Here is a 20,531-nt window from a genome sequence, read left to right on the forward strand (position 1 = left end):
CTCCAGCATTTTTGTGAATATATACCTTTGGTTTGTAGGTTAATTGGCTTGGTAAAAAATGTAAATTGTCCCTAATGTGTGTAGGGTGGTGTTAATGTGAAGTAGTTGGCTGGTCGCTGCAGATTCGGTCGGCTAAAGAGCTGTGTCTCTAAACTAATAATGAATTATTAATTCATAATGATTAATTCATTAATATTAATTCATTAATAATCGTTATTATTAATTCATAAACTAATAATAAACTAAACCAATAAAGTAAATCTAATATTGCAGATTCTTTAAATTAAAGTCTCGCCAATCCACACAAATGTGAATCTAAAACTGCTGAAGTAAATTAACAAATAAGTTTAGTTTAGTTTAGAGATACAACAAGGAAACAGGCTCTCTGGCCCACCGAGACCATGCCGACCAGCAGTCACCCATACGTTAGTTCTATCCCACACACCAGGGGTAATTTACATAAGCCAATTACCTACAAATCTGCACGTCTTTAGAATGTGGGAGGAAACCAGAGCACCCAGAGAAAGCCCACGCGGTCACAAGATACAAACTCCACACGGAGAGCACTTGTAGTCAGGATCGAACCCGGATCTCTCGTGATGTAAGGCAGCATCTCCACCACTGTGCCCTGCAAGCTTGACAATTTATTAAACTGTTGCATTGCAGACTCTAAATACAGTCTGAAGAAGGATCCCAACACGAAATATCGGCTATCTATATATACAGCCAGAAACAGGCCTTTTCGGGCCTCCAAGTCCGTGCCGCCCAGTGATCCCCGTACATTAACACTATCCTACACCCACTAGGGACAATTTTTACCTTTTACCCAGCCAATTAACCTACATATACCTCCTTAATATGTCCTCCTTAATATCAGGGTTCTTTGCAGGTAGAGCTGTTTGTAACATCGTTGTCACAGTACTACTACATACGGTATTGCAGCTTGGCAATTGCAGATTGCATCCTACCTGCTGTTGACCCGGACTTTGAGAAGCCAGCTTCCCCTTTTCAAGGCCAGGATGGTTCTCCCCACATTGCAGGGAGATATGGTACCTTCACGGCTACCGTAGGCTCTTGCAGTCTTGGGCAGTGCTGTGCCCGAGTTAAGCTATGATAAACAGTATGCTTTCTGTGGTGCATTGGTAGAAGTTTGTGAGAGTCATTGGGGAAATGCCGAATTTCCTCAGTCTCATGAGGAAGTCAAGCAATGGAGTGCCTTCATGGCCATCGCTCCAATGCGGTCGGTGACCACTGTAATGGCAGCCTGGATTTGCAATGGCATTTGTGAGTTTTGCTGCTTGTTCTGCAATCATCAATGAAAAAGAAAGACTTTGATTTTAATGTTAGCAAGTTGGTAAACCTTAAGTGGATAACAGTGAGAAGCTTTCATGGTGTAAGTACAGTACTGTTTGTATTGGCACAATATGTTGGTTAACTTTAGGTTTCACACTTAAAACCAGAAACATGAAGTGGTGCTAAAATTAATGAATGGCATTGCCATCAAATAAATGAAATAAAACTTGGGCTTCAAATCATCCTGGCATGTCCGTTTCCAAGTTTGATCGTGAGCTGACCTAAAAGACTTCCTGAGACGAACATTAATTATCTTAAGTTGGTGCACCATTTCTTTTAAGTGATGAATCTCTGGAATTCATTGCCACGGAATGCAGTGGAGGCCAAGTCAATGTATACTTTTGAGGCAGAGATAGATAGATTTTTGATTAGTATGGGTGTCAGGGGTTATGGGGAGAAGGCAGGAGAATGGGGTTAAGGGGGAAGAGTTAGATAAGCCATGATTGAATGGCGGAGTAGGCTTGATAGGCCGAATGGCCTAAATCTGCTCCTATCACTTACGAACTTAAGTACGTCTTAACGTGTTTGCAAGAAACTGCGGATGCTGGTATACAAAAAAAGACACCAGGTGGTGAATTACTATTAAAACACAAAATACTTGTCCTATAACACCAGGGTCAGTGCTCAACCAAGAAAACCAAGCCCAATGCCAAAGTAGTATGTAAGCCACCTTATATCCTTACTTATGCTGTAGGACAATAACTAATTTCATATTCAATAATAAGCCATCTACATGTTAACAAACACACAAACTAAATGTTTAACTAAGAAACCCAATCCCAATGCCACATGAGAATCTAAAATGCCTTTACACAGTTAAACTCTGGGTCAACAAAAACCAGGGGTGTAGGTGCCAGTATATCATTGGGATTATCAAGTGGGCACCTCCCTTCACTGGTATTTCATTGAGTTAGGCCCAAGACACTTCGGGAAGGCTCAACAGTTAGTTGTGTCATCCCAGGACCACCTCTCTCAATACATGGTCTCACCACCTATGCTACCTGTATGCACTACTAAGCAATTAACTATGTAAATATATACTCAGTAAAATAGTCTACGAACGATCGATTTAACACTCAAACAAATGCTAAACACCCATGTCCTGTCTCCTCTGGAGAACATGGATGGCTGATGCTTTGAGTCCTGATCCCAAAACTCACCTATCGTATGTTCTCCAGAGATGCTGCCTGACCCACTGAAATTTAGGGCGGCACGGTAGCGCAGCGGTAGAGTTGCTGCTTTACAGCGAATGCAGCGCTGGAGACTCAGGTTCGATCCTGACTACGGGTGCTGCACTGTAAGGAGTTTGTACGTTCTCCCCGTGACCTGCGTGGGTTTTCTCCGAGATCTTCGGTTTCCTCCCACACTCCAAAGACGTACAGGTTTGTAGGTTAATTGGCTGGGTAAATGTAAAAATTGTCCCTAGTGGGTGTAGGATAGTGTTAATGTACGGGGATCGCTGGGCGGCACGGACTTGGAGGGCCGAAAAGGCCTGTTTCCGGCTGTATATATATGATATGATGATATGATACTCCAGGACTTTTGTGTCTTCTAATGTAGAATTGCTTCATTACTCTGGCAAAGGGGAATGATTTCCAATTCAGTGGAAGAAGCCAAAAGGAAATTATAGAGCTGAATTTTTAGACTGGCTCAACGAATGTTCTGAGAAGATTTGCAAAAGCTCAGAAGAATGCCACAGTCACACATTGCTTTTGTCTGGGAGATTTTGAGGATTTTATGCTGAAAGTATGTTTGGCAACTATGGGAACCCAAGACAGACACAAATAGCTGGAGTAACTCAGCGAGACAGGCAGCATCTCTGGGTCGAGACCCTTCTTCCGACTAGTATGAGGGAGTGGGAGCTCGGAAAGCGGAAGTCATTAAAGAATGAAATGATAGGTATCATTAAATGATAGGTATCTTGGACGTAGGTCGGGAGAGATTGGACCAGCGGGGATAGTATGGAGTCGAGGTTACTCAAAATCATTTCAGTAAATTGTAAAAAATTGTAAATTGTAAAAAACCTTTATTGTCATTACACAAAGTACAGCGAAATTAAAGCAGTCCAGATGATGCAATCACACACAGCAGACAGTACAAAGGACAAACCTCTATCCATAACAAGCTAAACCTAATCCACTGAATCAAACAAACTGACCTCCAATACAATATAGACAAAACAACTACAACACGGTCGAGGCAGTGTACAGTGCAATCAAGACAGCAAGTTATTGCACAGCAATGAGAGCTAACATATTGCAAGTGCCGTTTTAAAAAAATAAAAGAAATAATGTAATCAAATATAAGGTGCGGTCGGCTGTAACATGCAATAAGTTCAGCAAATGCTAACAACATAAGTGCAGTAGAATGCAAACTTGTATTAAATTGAGGCCTATGTTTTCTGAAAAGTAACTGACAGTGTTCCGATCAGTTCCGTTCCTTCCCTTCAGTTTTATGTGAGTGTCTGGCAGTGTTCAGCTCACGTATGACACTGGGGTAGAAACTGTTCTTGAGTCAATTAGTCCGTGATGTAATGGACCTGAACCGTCTACCAGAGGGCAGCAGTTGGAGCAGCTGATGACCAGGGTGGGAAGGATCCCTCAGGATGTTGGCTGCTCTGCTGAGGCAGCGGAGGGAGTAAAGTTCCTCTAGAGAGGGCAGTGGACAACCAATGACTTTCTTTGCAGAGTTGATGACCCTCTGAAGGGCTTTCTTGTTTGCCTCTGAGCTGCTGGTGTACCACATAGAAATACAGTACGTCAGCACACTCTCGATGGTGCAATGGTAGAAAGTCACTAGCAGCTGCTCTTGCAGGTTGTTCTTCCTGAGGATCCTCAGAAAGTAGAGCCGCTGCTGTGCCTTTTTGACTGCCGCTATGGTGTTTGTGGTCCAGGAGAGATCCTCAGCAATATGCGTGCCCAGGAACTTGAAGGCAGGGACCCTTTCCACACAAACCCCGCTGATATGCAGTGGTGTGTAGCCCATATTGTGTCTTCGGAAGTCTATTATGAGTTCTTTTGTCTTGGAAGGATTCAGAGCCAGATTGTTTTCCGCACACCATCCTATCAGTTTTTGGACTTCATCTCTGTAGGCTGTCTCGTCATCTCCTGAGACGAGTCCAACCACAGTCGTGTCATCTGCAAACTTGATGATGGCGTTGGTAGGATGTGTGGGGGTGCAGTCATGGGTGTAAAGGGCGTAGAGAAGAGGGCTCAACACGCATCCTTGTGGGCAGCCGGTGCTGATTGTGAGAGTGGAGGATGTGTGAGGGCCTAATCTGACCATCTGGGGCCGATTGGTCAGGAAGTCCTTAATCCAATTACAGATAGATTGGGAGAGTCCTAAATCAGTTAGTTTAGAAACCAGTCTGTCCGTGATGACCGTGTTAAATGCTGAACTATAATCTATGAAGAGCATCCTCACGTAACTGCCCTGCCGCTCAAGATGGGTCAGTGCGGTGTGTAGGGCAGTAGTAATGGCGTCCTCTGTAGACCTGTTTGATCTGTAAGCGAATTGGTGTGGGTCGATAGTGGCTGAGAGGCTGGCTTTGATGTGCTGCTGGACCAGCTTCTCAAAGCACTTCATAATGACTGGGGTTAGTGCAACAGGACAGTAGTCGTTGAGATCACGGATGACTGGTTTCTTTGGCAGTGGGATTATTGTTGCGGATTTCAGGCAGGATGGGATGATGGCTTTGGACAGCGACAGGTTGAAGATCTTCGTGAAGACCACTGAGAGCTGGTCTGCACATTCTTTCAACACCCTTCCTGTCACTCCATCCGGGCCTGCAGCCTTCCTTGTGTTGACAGCCCTGAGCACACGCCTCACCTCATGCTCCTGTACCGTGAGCGTGTGGCTGTTGAAGGCAGGTGTAGATGGTGTAACTAACTTTGCCGCTCTCACCTCAAAGCGGGCAAAGAAGCCATTAAGTTCCTCTGCCATCGAGGCGTTTGCATCAGCGATCTTGTAGTTGCTGGTTTTGTCATTTGTGAGGTGCTGGATTCCCTGCCAAAGTCGTCGTGGGTCCTTGTGGGTGAAGTGGTCCTCAATCTCCTTTTTGTGTTTTCCTTTTGCTCTTTTGATGGCTCTCTTAAGGTTGGCTCTAGCCACGCTGTAGAGGGCTTTGTCCTTGGATCTAAAGGCAGCATTACGATCCTTTAAGATAGTTCTGACCTCCTTTGTCATCCAGGGTTTCTGGTTTGAGTGCACCCGGATGCATTTGTCGACAGTGACAATGTCAACACAGTTCTTAATGTAACAGAGTACTGTTGATGTGTACTTCTCCAAATCCTGGTCCTCAAAAATGTCCCAATTAGTCCTTTCAAAGCAATCCTGAAGCTGCGAGGATGCTCCTTCAGGCCACATTTTAACCATTTTGATGGCAGGGGGGGCTTTCCTTCTTAAGGTGGTGTATGCTGGGGTTAGAAGTATGGATAGGTGGTCTGATTGTCCCAAGTGAGGTAGCGATGTTGTCCTGTAGCCACTCTTGATGTTTGAATAGGCTTTGTCCAAAGTATTTTTCCCCCTGGTTGCACATTTAATGTGTTGATGAAATTTCGGGAGAACTGCTTTTAACTGCGTGGTTGAAATCACCGGCTATAATATGGACAGCCTCGGGATAAGTCTTCTGTTGAGAGTTTATGGCGTTTAGTAGGTAGCCTTGAGCTGTGCTAGCATTAGCGTCCGGTGGAATGTAAACAGTGGGGCAGGAGCAGGCAGAAACAATTGGAACCCAGTTGGGAATTATACCCCTTCAACTTAAAACCGGACTGAATTTAATCTAACAACTAATCGCCAGTAAAATGTAGTAGAAACACTTCCTCCCACGTGATCTTAATTTTAACCTGATCGACAATCCAATATAAGAGGTTGATTGCTGCCTGTCAATAAGGTTTTGCACAGTGTATACCCTGGAGTTCATCATCTTCTGTTTAAAGGCTGTTGAGGTGACTAGTTCATTCAGCAGATAAGCACTCATTCCCGATTCGACCTTGCTTATCACGAGCAACATTCTGGAATGCATCCTGGTTGCCAGATGAGGTTTAACAAGTGAGCGTTGCAGATCCTCCTGAATGGTTTTAACGTTAAACAGAAACTTGGAATGAGCACATGTTTAACATTCTGGTGTGCATTTTCTTGTGATTATCAATTCGCAGCAAGAAAAACTGGGGCTTGGCTTGGAAATTGAATTATTTGAGGTTTATTTAAAAACTGAGCTTATTTTAATTGTTGTGTGGGAGGTAACTGCAGATGCTGGTTTAAACAGAAAATAGACACAAAATGCTGGAGTAACTCAACGGGCCAGACGGCTTCTCTGGAGAGAAGAAATGGATGACGTTTCGCGTCAAGACCCTTCTTCAGACTGCGAGTCAGGGGAGGGGGAGATACAGAGATAAGGAAGTGTAAGGTGCGGGAACGAAACATCAAAGGGGGATGAGATCAAGGAAAATGTTGAATAAATCATTGTTAGCTCGGAGAAGGTAACAACAAAGCAAATGGAGATAAAATATAATCAGGGACAGTCAGACTGGTCAGAGAACTGGGAAAGGCGAGGGATGGAGAGAGAAGGAAAGCAAGGGTTACTTGAAGTTGGAGGTTAATATTCATACCGCTGAAGTGTAAGCTGTCCAAGCAAAATATGAGGTCTTGTTCCTCCAATTTGCGCTGGGCCTCACTCTGCAGATTTGAGTTAGTTCTCAGTGGAGCTGAGCCAAGAGGGAACAAATGTTATTTTAAGTTTATATGTGGAGCTGGATTTATTTACTTTCCTTGCAGTTACCAAAATTAGAAGTTGATTGGAATCAACACAAGGATCTGCAGCTGCTGGTTTACAAAGTGCAGGACTAACTCAGCATCTATGGAGAACATGGATAGACAAAGATGCAGATAAGGACCCTTCTTCCTTCCGTTCAGTGTATCAGTTGTCAAAGTTAATTTCACAGATGGTTATACGAAATGAGCAGGGTCCCGATCCGAAACGTCATCTATCCATGTTCTCCAGCAGTTCAGTTTCAGTTTCAGTTTAGTTTAGAGATACAGCATGGAAACAGGCCCTTCGGCCCACCCAGTCCGCACTGACGTGTATTGTCATGTGTACCGAGGTACAGTTAGAAGCTTTTGTTGGATGCTAACGAGTCACTTTATGTCTTAAGTTGGGAATGTGATCAGAGGATAGTTAGTAGCAACTCTTCCCAAGTGGTTCATTTCATAAAACTCGTTAAATTGTGAAGCAGATTGTTTTGAGGGAAATGCCAAGGAAGAAGGTCCTTTGTGGTGAGTTTCTGTTGAACTCCAAGCACTGGACTCTGCTTTGGAGTGACTTTAGCAGTCTCAGCTCCCATGCTGTTCGTTCAATTATCCGAATCTTTGTGCAAGTTGATATACAATGAATGGATCCCTCAAAGTCCTCATTCCATTACTGGCCAGTCATTGTAAATCCAGCAGCTGGTTTGTGAATTATCTACAGGCAGGCAATAAACCTGCAGGCACTGCTGCTTAAAATTGATTATGCTTCTGGCCCTGTTTACTTTTTCACCAAAATAACAGTTTACAGCTAAATGACGAGCAAACAGAACTATTTCCTCCATCTCTTCCATATTATTTTGCAGGAAAGGCGGATGTGCATGCCTGCCAATCTTTTTTATTTTAACGTACTCTGCATTTACACTGAACTCAAGTCCATGTTACAGGTTTATAGTAAATTTATACTGCATTAACTGTGGCATGCGCTACTCAAAAGGTCTTAGACAAACGTTGTAAGGTTTTGGTTCAAGGCCATTTTTGGTCGTAAGGTTTTGGGTTAAGGCCGGCACAGTGGCGCAGCTGGTAGAGCTGCTGCCTCACAGTGCTAGAGACCTGGCTTTGATCGTGACCTCGGTGCTGTCTGTGTGGAGTTTGCACGTTCTCCCTGTGACCGCGTGGGTTTCCTTTGGGTCCTTTGGGCTCATAACTTCTTGGAGCAGAATTAGGTCATTTGGCCCATCAAGTCCACTACACCATTCAATCATTGCTGATCTATCTTCCCCTCCCATTCTCCTGCTTCTCCCCACAACCCCTGACACCCTCATCCCATTTTCACCTCACCCTCATTCCTCCCGTATCCCAAGGACGTGTGGGTTTGTTGGTTAATTGGCCTCTGTAAATTGCCCCTAGTGTGTAGGGAGTGGATGCAAACGTTGGGGTAACGTGGAAATAATGTGAATGGGTGATTGATGGTTGGCGTGGACTCGGTGGGCTGAAGGGGCTGTTTCCATGCTCTATCTTTCAATCACAACCACTTCACTAGCTGGTCAGGAGAGAAGGAATGGGTGATGTTTCGGGTCGAGGCCCTTCTTCAGACTGAAGAAGGGCCTCGACCCGAAATGTCACCCATCCCTTCTCTCCTGAGATGCTGCCTGACCCGCTGAGTTACTCCAGCATTTTGTGAATAAACACCTTCGATTTGTACCAGCATCTGCAGTTATTTTCTTATTCTTTCACTAGCTGGTCATGTGTGTACTTACAGGCATGTGCTTCCAATGAATTGGGATGAAATTTGCGCTGCTTGCTACTTTTATTTGCACCATTTATTTTCTTGGTACTTTAATGAAGATAGGTGTGATGTTCAAGTGAATGAGTCTTGAAACTTTTGCGTAGGGAGAGGGTATGCATTTGGCCATCATTTTGGGTATGCGTTTGGCCATCATTTTGGGTATGCGTTTGGCCATCATTTTACCACAGTTGGCAGCTGCTTCTCATCGTCTCCTCTTCCCTGCATTGTGAGGCAAGAGAAGCATGACTTTAGGAAGGATTACTGCATCTGACAGTACTAAGAACATGATTCAATATATGCAGCTGATACTTAAGCTCTTCTGGCTTCATAAATGGAGATTCCTCGTGAAATGTAGGTCTTTTTCTCTGGAAACCTTCCTGATGTTATTAGCATCCATTGTTTAAGCATTAAAAAAAGCCAAAAAAAAGTTTTCCCAAGTTTGTTCAGAATTTCATGCTTTTAAAAGGAAACCTAGTAAAAGTCAGTTTAAAGGTCTCCTCTTCCTACTATTGACTTCTTGTTATGCAAAATGTAAAATTAAGTAAGTGAATAGAATTGTTTTTCTTGTGCAAATGATCTTGTGTGGGAATGTGAGTTTTTTTTCACTTTTGCACTGCTTTCTAAGAGTTTGGTGTGGTTTTCCCACCCTGTCCCCTCGGGAACTTGGGAAAGTCTGGACTCTGGGCAACATCCTGAGCTGCTGTTGATGCCAAGGTTTGGCGACAACCCACCGAAATAATATGGGGAAGGACCTCTCTTTTCCTCAGAGATCCCGGGCTTGGGTGGCGCGGTGGCGCAGCGGTAGAGTTGCTGCCTTGCAGCGCATTCAGCTCCTGGGACCCAGGTTCGATCCCGACTACGGGCGCTGTCTGTACGGAGTTTGTACGTTCTCCCCATGACCGCGTGGGTTTTCTCCGAGATCTTTGGTTTCCTCCCACACTCCAAAGACGTGCAGGTTTGTAAGTTAATTGGCTTTGTATAAAGTGTAAATTGTCCCTAGTGTGTAGGATAGTGTGGGGGTCGCTGGTCGGCGTGGACTCGGTGGGCCGAAGGGCCTGTTTTCCGCACTGTAATTCTAAACTAAACTAAACTAAAAGGCACCTTGCAAGCCAGCTGAAACCAGAATGAGGTTAGTAGCAGAATGTGAGATTCAGTACTGAACTCTCCAGCTTGATATTCCCTATTTAAACTTGCAGCATTCTGACTGGATGGATTTCAATGGTATTCACTTTCTGAGCAGGTAGTGGGTAATGATTAGAATTGAGTGGAGTGGCTGCCCCATGTAATATAAAGCTTTTTTTGTGGCGGCTTTTAAAAGCTACATTGTGTAAATTGGAAGGTGAATTGGAAGAAAAGCTGGGATTTAATGATTGGGATAATGGAGCAAAACAGCTGTCCAGTGCGTCAGCTGTCAAAGTTCATTTCACGGACGGCTATAAGAAACGAGTGCTTCCTAGAGGCTGAATGAGGTGAACAGAATGGTTCATTTGAGTTATGAATGATCATGCTTGGTGCTCCCGACACCCATTGATAATGTGGTATGTCAGTGAATGGGTTATGGGGCAATCCGCTACTTGTATATGACTGCACGGTATAGCATTAAGTCCAAATATGTTATCAGTGTTGACATTTAATAGCGTTCATAAGCCTATGAAAGGAAGAGCTGTCTTTGGCACCTCGGGCTCCTGTGACAGCTTGGGCAAATATCGTAGGGGCTTTACCTCACCATGTCCTTCTGCTTCAGCCCGATGAAGCAAACAGATCAGATTTCTTTTCTATTTCTCATAGAGTTATACAGCACGGAAACAAGCCCTTCGGCCCAACTTTCCCCATGCCAACCAAGATGCCCCATCTACACTTGTAGATGCCCCATCTGCACTGGTAATGGGCCAAACCACCCACATTTGGCCCATATCCTTCTAAATCTCTCCTATCCATGTACCTGTCCAAATGCCTTTTAACTGCAATAGTACCTGTCTCAACTAACTCATCCGGCAGCTCGTTCCATATACCCAGCATCTGCACAGGTCTTTGTTAGAATTCTTGCAGCCAAAAGAACAATAATTCATTAGTCAGTATTGTCGGAATCAGCCTTCATTGGAAATGACACCGTATCCATGGTACTAATGCCCCCCAAAACAATGCATACTCATTTATGTTGGAGGTGTGTTAATGTGCTCTAATAAAGTGTCATTGGGTAAAGCGTTAAATCCTTTTCCTGATTCTGGAGCGCATCCAGGGATTTCATGAATGATCAAGAAGCTGGCATGATAAGTCATGATCAAAGACAAGATGTGACACTAGTGTGATCAATTGTGTTTCCCATTCTGAGTACCAGGCAGTCTGTTTAATGTAGCTACCAGTAAATCTAAAGAACATTAGGGATTGCAAGGGATCAGCCAATAATTAGAGGCTACTTTGACTTTGCACAGTAAGGAGAAATGGATAAAATGCTAATTGTTAAAATCAGTGAAACTAAAAAGTTCACTGAGGATTGAATCAAAAACCCATTGAAATTCTGAGCAGCTTTTTCACTGAGAACATGTTTGGAGCAATTGTTGTATAAACCTTGGGAGTGGCTTAGTGGCGCAACAGTAGAGTTACTTACTGCCTTACAGTGCCAGAGACGGGCCCTGTCTGTACGGAGTTTGTACGTTCTCCCTGTGTCCACGTGGGTTTTCTCCGGGTGCTCCGGTTTCTTTCCACATTCCAAAGAGGTGTAGGTTTAATTGGCTTCTGTAAATTGTTCACCGTGTGTTGGATAGTGTACAGATAGACAATAGACAATAGGTGCAGGAGGAGGCCATTCGGCCCTTCGAGCCAGCACCGCCATTCAATGTGATCATGGCTGATCATTCTCAATCAGTACCCCGTTCCTGCTTTCTCCCCATACCCCCTGACTCCGCTATCCTTAAGAGCTCTATCTAGCTCTCTCTTGAATATTCAGAGAATTGGCCTCCACTGCCCTCTGAGGCAGAGAATTCCACAGATTCACAACTCTCTGACTGAAAAAGTTTTTCCTCATCTCTGTTCTAAATGGCCTACCCCTTATTCTTAAACTGTGGCCCCTGGTTCTGGACTCCCCCAACATTGGGAACATGTTTCCTGCCTCTAATGTGTCCAACCCCTTAATAATCTTATACGTATCGATAAGATCCCCTCCCATCCTTCTAAATTCCAGTGTATACAAGCCTAGTCGCTCCAGTCTTTCAACATATGACAGTCCCGCCATTCCGGGAATTAACCTAGTAAACCTACGCTGCACGCCTGATCGCTGGTCAGTGCAGACTCAATGGGCTGAAGGGCCTGGTTCCACACTGCATCTCCAAACTAAACGAAAGTAATTTGAGCAGAATAGTGGAGGGAAATGATTGAGAGTGCATATCAACCAGCAGGAGAAGCCAAACCAAACTAAACCTTGTTCTGTGATGCACATTGAGGGCAGAAACCAATATTAGTTTTGTTCAGATTACCTATCGTCTCGTGACTTTATCTTCCTGAATTTGCTGTAAATTGAACACTCCTGCATATTTGCACGAAAGTCTGTGAGCCAAATATTGAGGAACGTGGTCTATATTGACTGCAGGGCACAAGGTCCCTCCAGTTAATTGGTGTGGTGCTGGATTTATGATGCGGTCTTTAACTTTAAAGCAGCATTATTATTCAAAGTTCTACAAACCGGATATCTCTCAATGCTATCGTTGTTATCTTTATCCTCCCTATTCTGCTCATGGTTCTATTTATTCCAGCAACTGCCAAGTTTTTAGTTTGTAAGTTGATTGGAACAAACAGACTCTCCACAGCAGTGAAAATTTAGTTTAGTTTAGAGATACAGCGTGGAACGGGCTCCACTGAGTCCGCGCCGACCAGCGATCCCCGCGCATTAACACTACCCTACACACACTAGGGATCATTTACACTTATATCAAGCCAATTAACCTACAAACCTGCACGTCTGGAGTATGGGAGGAAACCGAAGATCTCTGAGAAAACCCACGCGGTCACAGGGAGAACGTACAAACTCTGTACAGACAGCACCCGTGGTCGGGATCGAACCCGGGTCTCCGACGATGCATGCGCTGTAAGGCATCAACTCTACCGCTGCTCCACCCATCGGGTGATCAGGAAGTCTCTGGTCAGAATCACTAGCCCATGGAAACTGGAAGAACCATTGTGTGTTCCAGTGAATAATTCAATGATTGAATCAAACTTGGATCAACCTCACATTTATCTATATTGTACTGCATCTGCCATGCATCTGCCCACTCACTCAACCTGTCCAGGTCACCCTGCAACCTCCTAACATCCTCTTCACAGTTTACACTGCCACCCAGCTTTGTGTCATCCGCAAACCTGCTAGTGTTGCTTCTAATTCCCTCTTCCAAATCATTAATATATATGGTAAACAGTTGCGGCCCCAACACCGAGCCTTGCGGCACTCCACTCGCCACTGCCTGCCATTCTGACAAGGACCCGTTTACTTCTACTCTTTGCCAACCAATTTTCTATCCATGTCAACACCCTACCCCCAATACCATGTGCTTTAGTTTTAGTCACCAATCTCCCGTGCGGGACCTTATCAAAGGCTTTCAGAAAGTCTAGATACACTGCATCCACTGGCTCCCCTTCATCCATTTTACTTGTCACGTCCTCAAAAAATTCCAGAAGATTAGTCAAGCATGATTTCCCTTTCATAAATCCATGCTGACTTGGACTTATCCTTTTACTGCTATCCAAATGCACCGTTATTACCTCTTTAATAATTGACTCCAGCATCTTTCCCACCACCGAAGTCAGGCTAACTGGTCTGCAATTCTCCGTTTTCTCTCTCGCTCCTTTCTTGAAAAGTGGGATAACATTAGCTATCCTCCAATCTACAGGAACTGATCCTGAATCTATTGAACATTGGAAAATGATCACCAATGCGTCCACTATTTCTCGAGCCACCTCCCTGAGGACCCTGGGATGCAGACCATCAGGCCCAGGAGATTTATCATCCTTCAGTCCCATTAGTCTACCCAATACTATTTCTCGCCTAATGAAAATTTCTTTCAGTTCCTCTACCCCCCTAGATCCTCTGTCCTCCAGTATATCTGGGAGATTGTTTGTGTCTTCCTTAGTGAAGACAGATCCGAAGTACCTGTGCAACTCTTCTACCATTTCTTTGTTACCCATAATAATTTCACCCGTGTCTGCTTTCAAGGGACCCACATTTGACTTTGCTACTCTTTTTCTCTTAACATACCTAAAGAAGTTTTTACTGTCCTTCTTTATATTCTTGGCCAGCTTCCCCTCGTACTTCATATTTTCAGCCCGTATTGCCCGTTTTGTTACCTTCTGTTGTCCTATGAAAGTTTCCCAATCCTCTGGCTTCTGGCTACTATTTGCTGTGTTATACATCTTTTCTTTTAGTTTTATTCCATCCCTAACTTCCCTTGTCAGCCACGGTTGCCTCCTACTCCCCTTAGAATCTTTCTTCCTTTTTGGAATGAAATGATCCTGCGTCTTCCGGATTATGCCCAGAAATTCCTGCCATTGCTAGGATCCCTTTCCAGTCTACCTTGGCCAGCTCCTCTCTCATGCCTTTGTTCAACTGCAACACTGACACTTCCGATTTAACCTTCTCCTTCTCAAACTAATCATATTATGATCACTACCTCCAAGCGGTTCCTTTACCTCGAGTTCTCTTTATCAAATCTGGTTCATTGGACAACACTAAATCCAGAATTGTCTTTTCTCTGGTAGGCTCCATTACAAGCTGCTCTAAGAATCCATCTCGGAGGCACTCTACAAACTCTCTTTCTTGGGGTCCAGAACCAACCTGATTTTCCCAATCAATCCAGTTTATGCCTTGTTACCGTGAAGCTTGGTTTTCAAGTAACCCGGACAAGATGTTACATTTCAAAACTCTCAAGTAATTACCGACTTGTCAGTGATTTCAGCGGAAGTTAGGACGCCGGAGAAGCAGTGATAAGCGTGGGAATTTCGCGATGTTTCCGAAGTCGGTATAATCTCGACCTGACTCGGCATTGTCGTGGTCACTGGGCGGCACGGTAGCGCAGCGGTAGAGTTGCTGCTTTACAGCGAATGCAGCGCCGGAGACTCAGGTTCGATCCTGACTACGGGTGCTGCACTGTAAGGAGTTTGTACGTTCTCCCCGTGACCTGCGTGGGTTTTCTCCGAGATCTTCGGTTTCCTCCCACACTCCAAAGACGTACAGGTATGTAGGTTAATTGGCTGGGTAAATGTAAAAACTGTCCCTAGTGGGTGTAGGATAGTGTTAATGTACGGGGATCACTGGGCGGCACGGACTTGGTGGGCCAAAAAGGCCTGTTTCCGGCTGTATGTATATGATATGATATGATTGTCATAGGGTAAAAGAAAATTTTGGCGATCTGCTACGACTTTGACAGTCGCCGGCAGTCGCCTAAAAATCGCCTAAGTGGGACAGGCCCTTTAGAGTACTGCATTCAATTTTGGTCTCCATGTTTTTGGAAAGATATTGTCAAGCTGGAAAGGGTGCAGAGAAGATTTACAAGGATGTTGCCAAGTCTTGAGGGCCTGAACTATAGGGAGAGGTTGAGCAGACAAGGACGTTATTCTTGGACTAGGAGGGCAGGAGGATGAGGGGTGATCATATGGAGGTGTACAAGATGATGAGAGGAATAGATAGGTTAAATGCACAGTCTTTTGCCCAGAGTAAGGGGATCAAGAACCAGAGGACATAGGTTAAGGTGAGGGGGAAAGATTTTATTGGTGCTTGAGTGGTAATTTTTTACACAAAGGGTGGTGAGTGTACGGAACGAGCTGGCACAGAAGGTAGTTGAGGCAGGTACTATCATAACATTTAAGACACATTTGGAGAAGTACATGGATAGGATAGGTTTAGAGGGATTTGGGCCAAGCACAGGCAGTTGGTACTAGTGTAGATGGGGCATATTGGTCAGCGTGGGCAAGTTGGGCCGAAGGGCCTGTTTCTCCACTTTATGACTCTATGACTGGTATTTAGACCTGTAGATGGTGAATACTCTGTAAAAATGGAACTAGCTTAGTTCTTCCATCTTCCTTCCGTCACCCATCCAGAGATGCTGCCTGGCCTGCTGAGTTACTCCAGCATTTTGTGTCTATCTTCCCTTCTCAGCTGCCTGCCTTGGACAATATAGCCAGTGTTTGTCCATGTACGAAAGGCTTGAAGGTCCTTTCAATGTAGAGATCATTAATTGGGAGATGGATAGATCTGAGACGAGGTAAGGAGTCAAGCGGACTTCTCCTGGCTTTGTCCATTTCTTCAGTTTCTTTACTTCATCCCCAGCTCCTGTAAGTGTGCACAGGATTGTTTTGATGATGGGCGTGACAGCAGAGAGACAAATAACAGATGCTGGGCTTTCTAACCGTTCACCCCCACCAAGAACCGTGCCTTTAAGGGGCAGAGTTTTACATATTGTTCAAACGCTACTGCTGGCACCTTTATTTGTTCCTAAATCAAAGATGAAAGGCTAATCACCTTGAGGAAAACCAATCCTAAACAGAACTCCTTTGATACTAAGCAGATGTTTTAAGCATAAACGTTAAGCCCAAACAGCCTCCCCTTGCATTGCAGATGAGAAACTAAAATGAAGCACAACTCCCACCCAAATACATAGGAAGGAACTGCACATGCCGGTTTAAACTAAGCTGGGCAGCTTACAGCCCAGGGGTATGAATATTGATTTCTCTAGCTTCAAGTAACCCCTGCATTCCCTCCCTCTCCATCCCTCCCCCACCCAAGTCACACCAGCTTTTCGTTCTCATCTCACTCCAGCTAACAATGACCTGTTTCCTTTATCATTGTTACTATTTTACATATCTTTCACTCGTTTGTTCTATATCTCTTTCTACATCATTGCCTATGTCTCTCGTTTCCCTTTCCCGTGGCGTTAGTCTGAAGAAGGGTCTCGACCCATTCCTTCTCTCCAGAGATGCTGCCTGCCCCGCCCCCATGAGTTACTCCGCCATTGTTGCGTCCACCACCCAAATACTGTTTGTACACAGTGTCATTTCTCTGACTGTAGTCTGTCTTTGCTCTGCCACAACTGTACAAAGCAGAAGGCCAGCTGTGTATTCAATCAGATGCTGCCATTTATCATCCTGGCAGTCGTGCTTATTACCGAACGATCTGAAGAATAAAATGACTCACTTGGAACGGGGCCATTTGTTTAACAGGTGTGCAGATAAAAGAACTGGGTGAAGACTGGTGGAAATTAATCAACGGAAAATTAGGAACAGCACAAATCTGGCTGGCTCACCTCCGGATTCGTGCATTCTTGCGTGGGCTGTGTGCCTGGAGCCTTGCTTCATAAAATCTGTCTTCAGATCTTCAATTTATTCATTCACCACAGAAAATGCCAAACGGTCAATTATTGTCGACAGGCTTTGGCTGAATATGCATTTTATTTCTCATTCAGTTCCTGTCTCTGCTTGCACTCAGCACTTTGGGTTTTTATTTTGTTTTGAGCGATATCGAGTTTTTAAAAAACTTATTGAACTTTTTGTTTTGTTTCCGATGTTATCTATTGAGACCGTGTTTAAAAATCTATCGTGCTGCTGTAAGCAAGAATTTCAGTGTTCATTTTTGGTACATATGACTCGACAGGCCACAAGTCTCTTATCACACAATGTGTAGAAAGGAACTGCAGATGCTGGTTTATACCAAGGATAAACACAAAGGTTTAGGGTTATTACCATTCCCACGTGTGCTGAGGTAGAGTGAAAAGCTTTGTTTTGCATGCTATTCAATCAAATCAGGTAATACTATACATAAATACAACCGAACCAAACTCAAGTACAATAGGCAGTGCAATGGGAAAGAGAGAGTGTGGTATTGTAGCACAACCGTTACAAAGCTGAGGTTTGTTGAGCTAAAGCCATGGATCTTATCAGCCTGGGCAACTGATCAGCTTTCTACTTGGCTGCTGATGATCATCACACTAGTTAGGGCGATGGCTTACAGAGTTACCTGCATGTGGTTGTTCAGCAGCATCTGCAATTCCTTGTTTCAACAATAAACCAAAAGGTTAGGATCCCGGGTCTCTGGCGCTGCAAGCACTGTAAGGCAGCAACTCGACCGCTGCGCCACCATGCGACCCGCAAAATTAACGTGAATAATTTAAATTCCCGAGTTGCTGTGGTTGGATCATGTGCAGGTTTCTGCCTGTCCCGTCTGTTACCAGCTTTGCTTTGTTCTGGCCTTTTCTTACCCACAGTTCTCTCCCCCTACTTTCTGTCTGAAGAAGGGTCCCGACCTGAAACGTCACCCATCTTTTTTCTCCAGTGATGCTGCTTGACCCGCTGGGTCACTCCAGCACTTGTGTCTATCTTCGGTATAAACCAACATCTGTAGATCTTTTCTACACACCACCTCTCTTCCAGCTTTCTTTCCCTTACAATCGGTCTGAAGAAGGGTCCCGACCCCAAACGCCACCTACCCACGTTCTCCAGGGATGCTGCCTGAACCCGCTGAGTTACTCCAGCACTTTGTGTCTTTTTATTTGGTTTTGTGTTATTGCGCGGTGACTGGTGGGATTAACAAAATGAAGAAAATTGGTATGCAAGTAGTTCAGTCATTTCTATCTCATTCACAGGCTTCAGTGTGATTGTCAACACAACACGTGTGGAGGGTCATGTGATCAGTGTTGCCCTGGATACAACCAACTGCCCTGGAAACCTGCTTCGCCAGACAGTGCAAACAAGTGTGAACGTAGGTACTTTCACAACATTTTGGTATCACAAGATGTACATTTGCAACATTGAATATTTCTTCACCTATTGGGAATGCTTGGTTGAGAGATGGAGCATGGAGACAGGCCCTTCGGCCCACCAAGTCCGCGCCGACCATCGATTACCAGTTCACACTGGTTCGATGATATCCCACTTTCCCTCCACATGAGGAGCAATTTACAGAGGCCAATTAACCTACAAATCCGCATGTCTTTGGGATGTGGAGGAAACCGGAGGAGCCCCATGCAGTCACAGTGACAGCATGCAAACTCCACACAGACAGCACCTGAGGTCAGGATCGAATCTAGGTTTCTGGCGCCGTGCGGCAGTGGCTCTGCCACCTGGAAGAGAAAGGACAATGAATTATCTCTGGTATGATGCCATGTCTTACCGCTGTCCCACTAGGTGTTAACTGGATCAGAGGCTATTGAAGAGTTAACTTTAGTTTACTCAGTTTCCCACTTACAAATGTGCACCCCATAGTTTGGTTTTATAGGTGTGTTTTTTAATTTACAATTTATTTTCCACAATCCATTCCCTTAATGGATCCTTGCTTTGTGAATTATCTGTGGCTTTTATCCACTTTCGTGCTGTAATACACTCTGCGAGCTACCTTTCTGCTGTATTGTGCTGCCATGAGTGAGTTCAGTCGTGGTTCAAAACCGTTCCCTTTGATCACGTCCAGCCCCAGCATTAAACTTGCACTGCTGTCCAACTTTGATACAAAGGCCTACTTCTGCTTTTCGTACTGGTGTTTACTCAGCACAAATCACAGCCATGACAAAGCAGTCAATGCTGTATTTATTCCTGAGTTAGTTTTAATTGTGTCCTCAGCATGGAACATAGATTAGTACAGCACAGGAACAGGCATAAGAACAGGCCCTTTGACCAATGATATTTATGCGGAACATATTGCCAAGACCAACCTTTAACTGCCTGCACATCATCCATTCCCGGCATATCCATGTGCTGACCCAAAAGTCTCTTGAATGCTCCTATCGTATCTGCCTCAATCACCACCCACAGCATCATGATCCAGGCAATGAGGGCAGCACGGTGGCGCAGAGGTAGAGTTTTTGCCTTGCAGCGCCGGAGACCGGGTTCGATCCTGTCTATGGGTGCTGTCTGTATGGAGTTTGTACGTTCTCCCCGTGACCGTGAGGGTTTTCTCCAGGTGTTCCGGTTTCCTCCCACGCTCCAAAGACGTGCAGGTTTGCCGATTAATTGGCTTCAGTAAAATTGTAAATTGTCCCTTGTGTGTAGAATAGTGTTAGTGTATGGGGTGATCGCGAGTCGGCATGGACTTGGTGGGCGGAAGGGCCTGTTTCCGCGCAGTATCTCTAAAGTCACTCACTGCCCTCTCTGTAAACTAAATTTTCCCCACACATCTACTTTGAACTTTGCCCCTCTCATCTTAAAACTACCGACTGGTGTTGGATATTTCCATCCTGCAGATTAGGTTCTGACAGTCTGATTTACCGATCAGAATTTTATATACTTCTATCAGGTTCCGGCATTCTAGAGAAACAATTCAAGTCTGTCCAATATCTCCACGTAGCAAATATCCTGTGATCCTGCTAACCGCTGACTGGTTAGCACGCAACAAAAGCTTTTCACTGCACCTCGACACACATGAGAATAAACTAAGCTGAACTAAACTAAACTAAATAAACTAAACTAAACTTAACTAAATTAATTCTGGTCAACCCACTTCTGCGCTCTTTCCAGAGCCTCCATTTCCTTCCTACAATGGAGTGCCAGAACTGCACACAATACTCCAAATGTGTCCTGGTTGAAATTGTGTAATTTACTGTCAATGTTAGCAGTAATTAACCTGAATGGAGATTAATTTATAGAACAGTGGACAGAATAGTTATTAAAATGTTTTCAA

At 44.5% G+C, this 20,531-nt stretch overlaps 1 protein-coding gene across 2 annotated transcripts in view; it reads left to right on the forward strand.

Moving 5' to 3' along the window:
• Positions 1-20,531, forward strand: part of lama5 (laminin, alpha 5) — a 277,790-nt gene that overhangs the window by 105,782 nt on the left and 151,477 nt on the right. For both annotated transcript variants that reach the window (XR_013548716.1, XM_078418700.1), the window contains exon 7: positions 18,505-18,620. Coding sequence is in view for 1 of the 2 variants with exons in the window: in XM_078418700.1 (XP_078274826.1) it covers positions 18,505-18,620 (116 nt within the window). In the remaining variant the exon portion in view is untranslated. The remainder of the gene's footprint in view (positions 1-18,504; positions 18,621-20,531) is intronic.

The sequence above is a fragment of the Rhinoraja longicauda genome, chromosome 22 (assembly GCF_053455715.1).
Source record: "Rhinoraja longicauda isolate Sanriku21f chromosome 22, sRhiLon1.1, whole genome shotgun sequence".
NCBI lineage: Eukaryota > Metazoa > Chordata > Chondrichthyes > Rajiformes > Arhynchobatidae > Rhinoraja > Rhinoraja longicauda.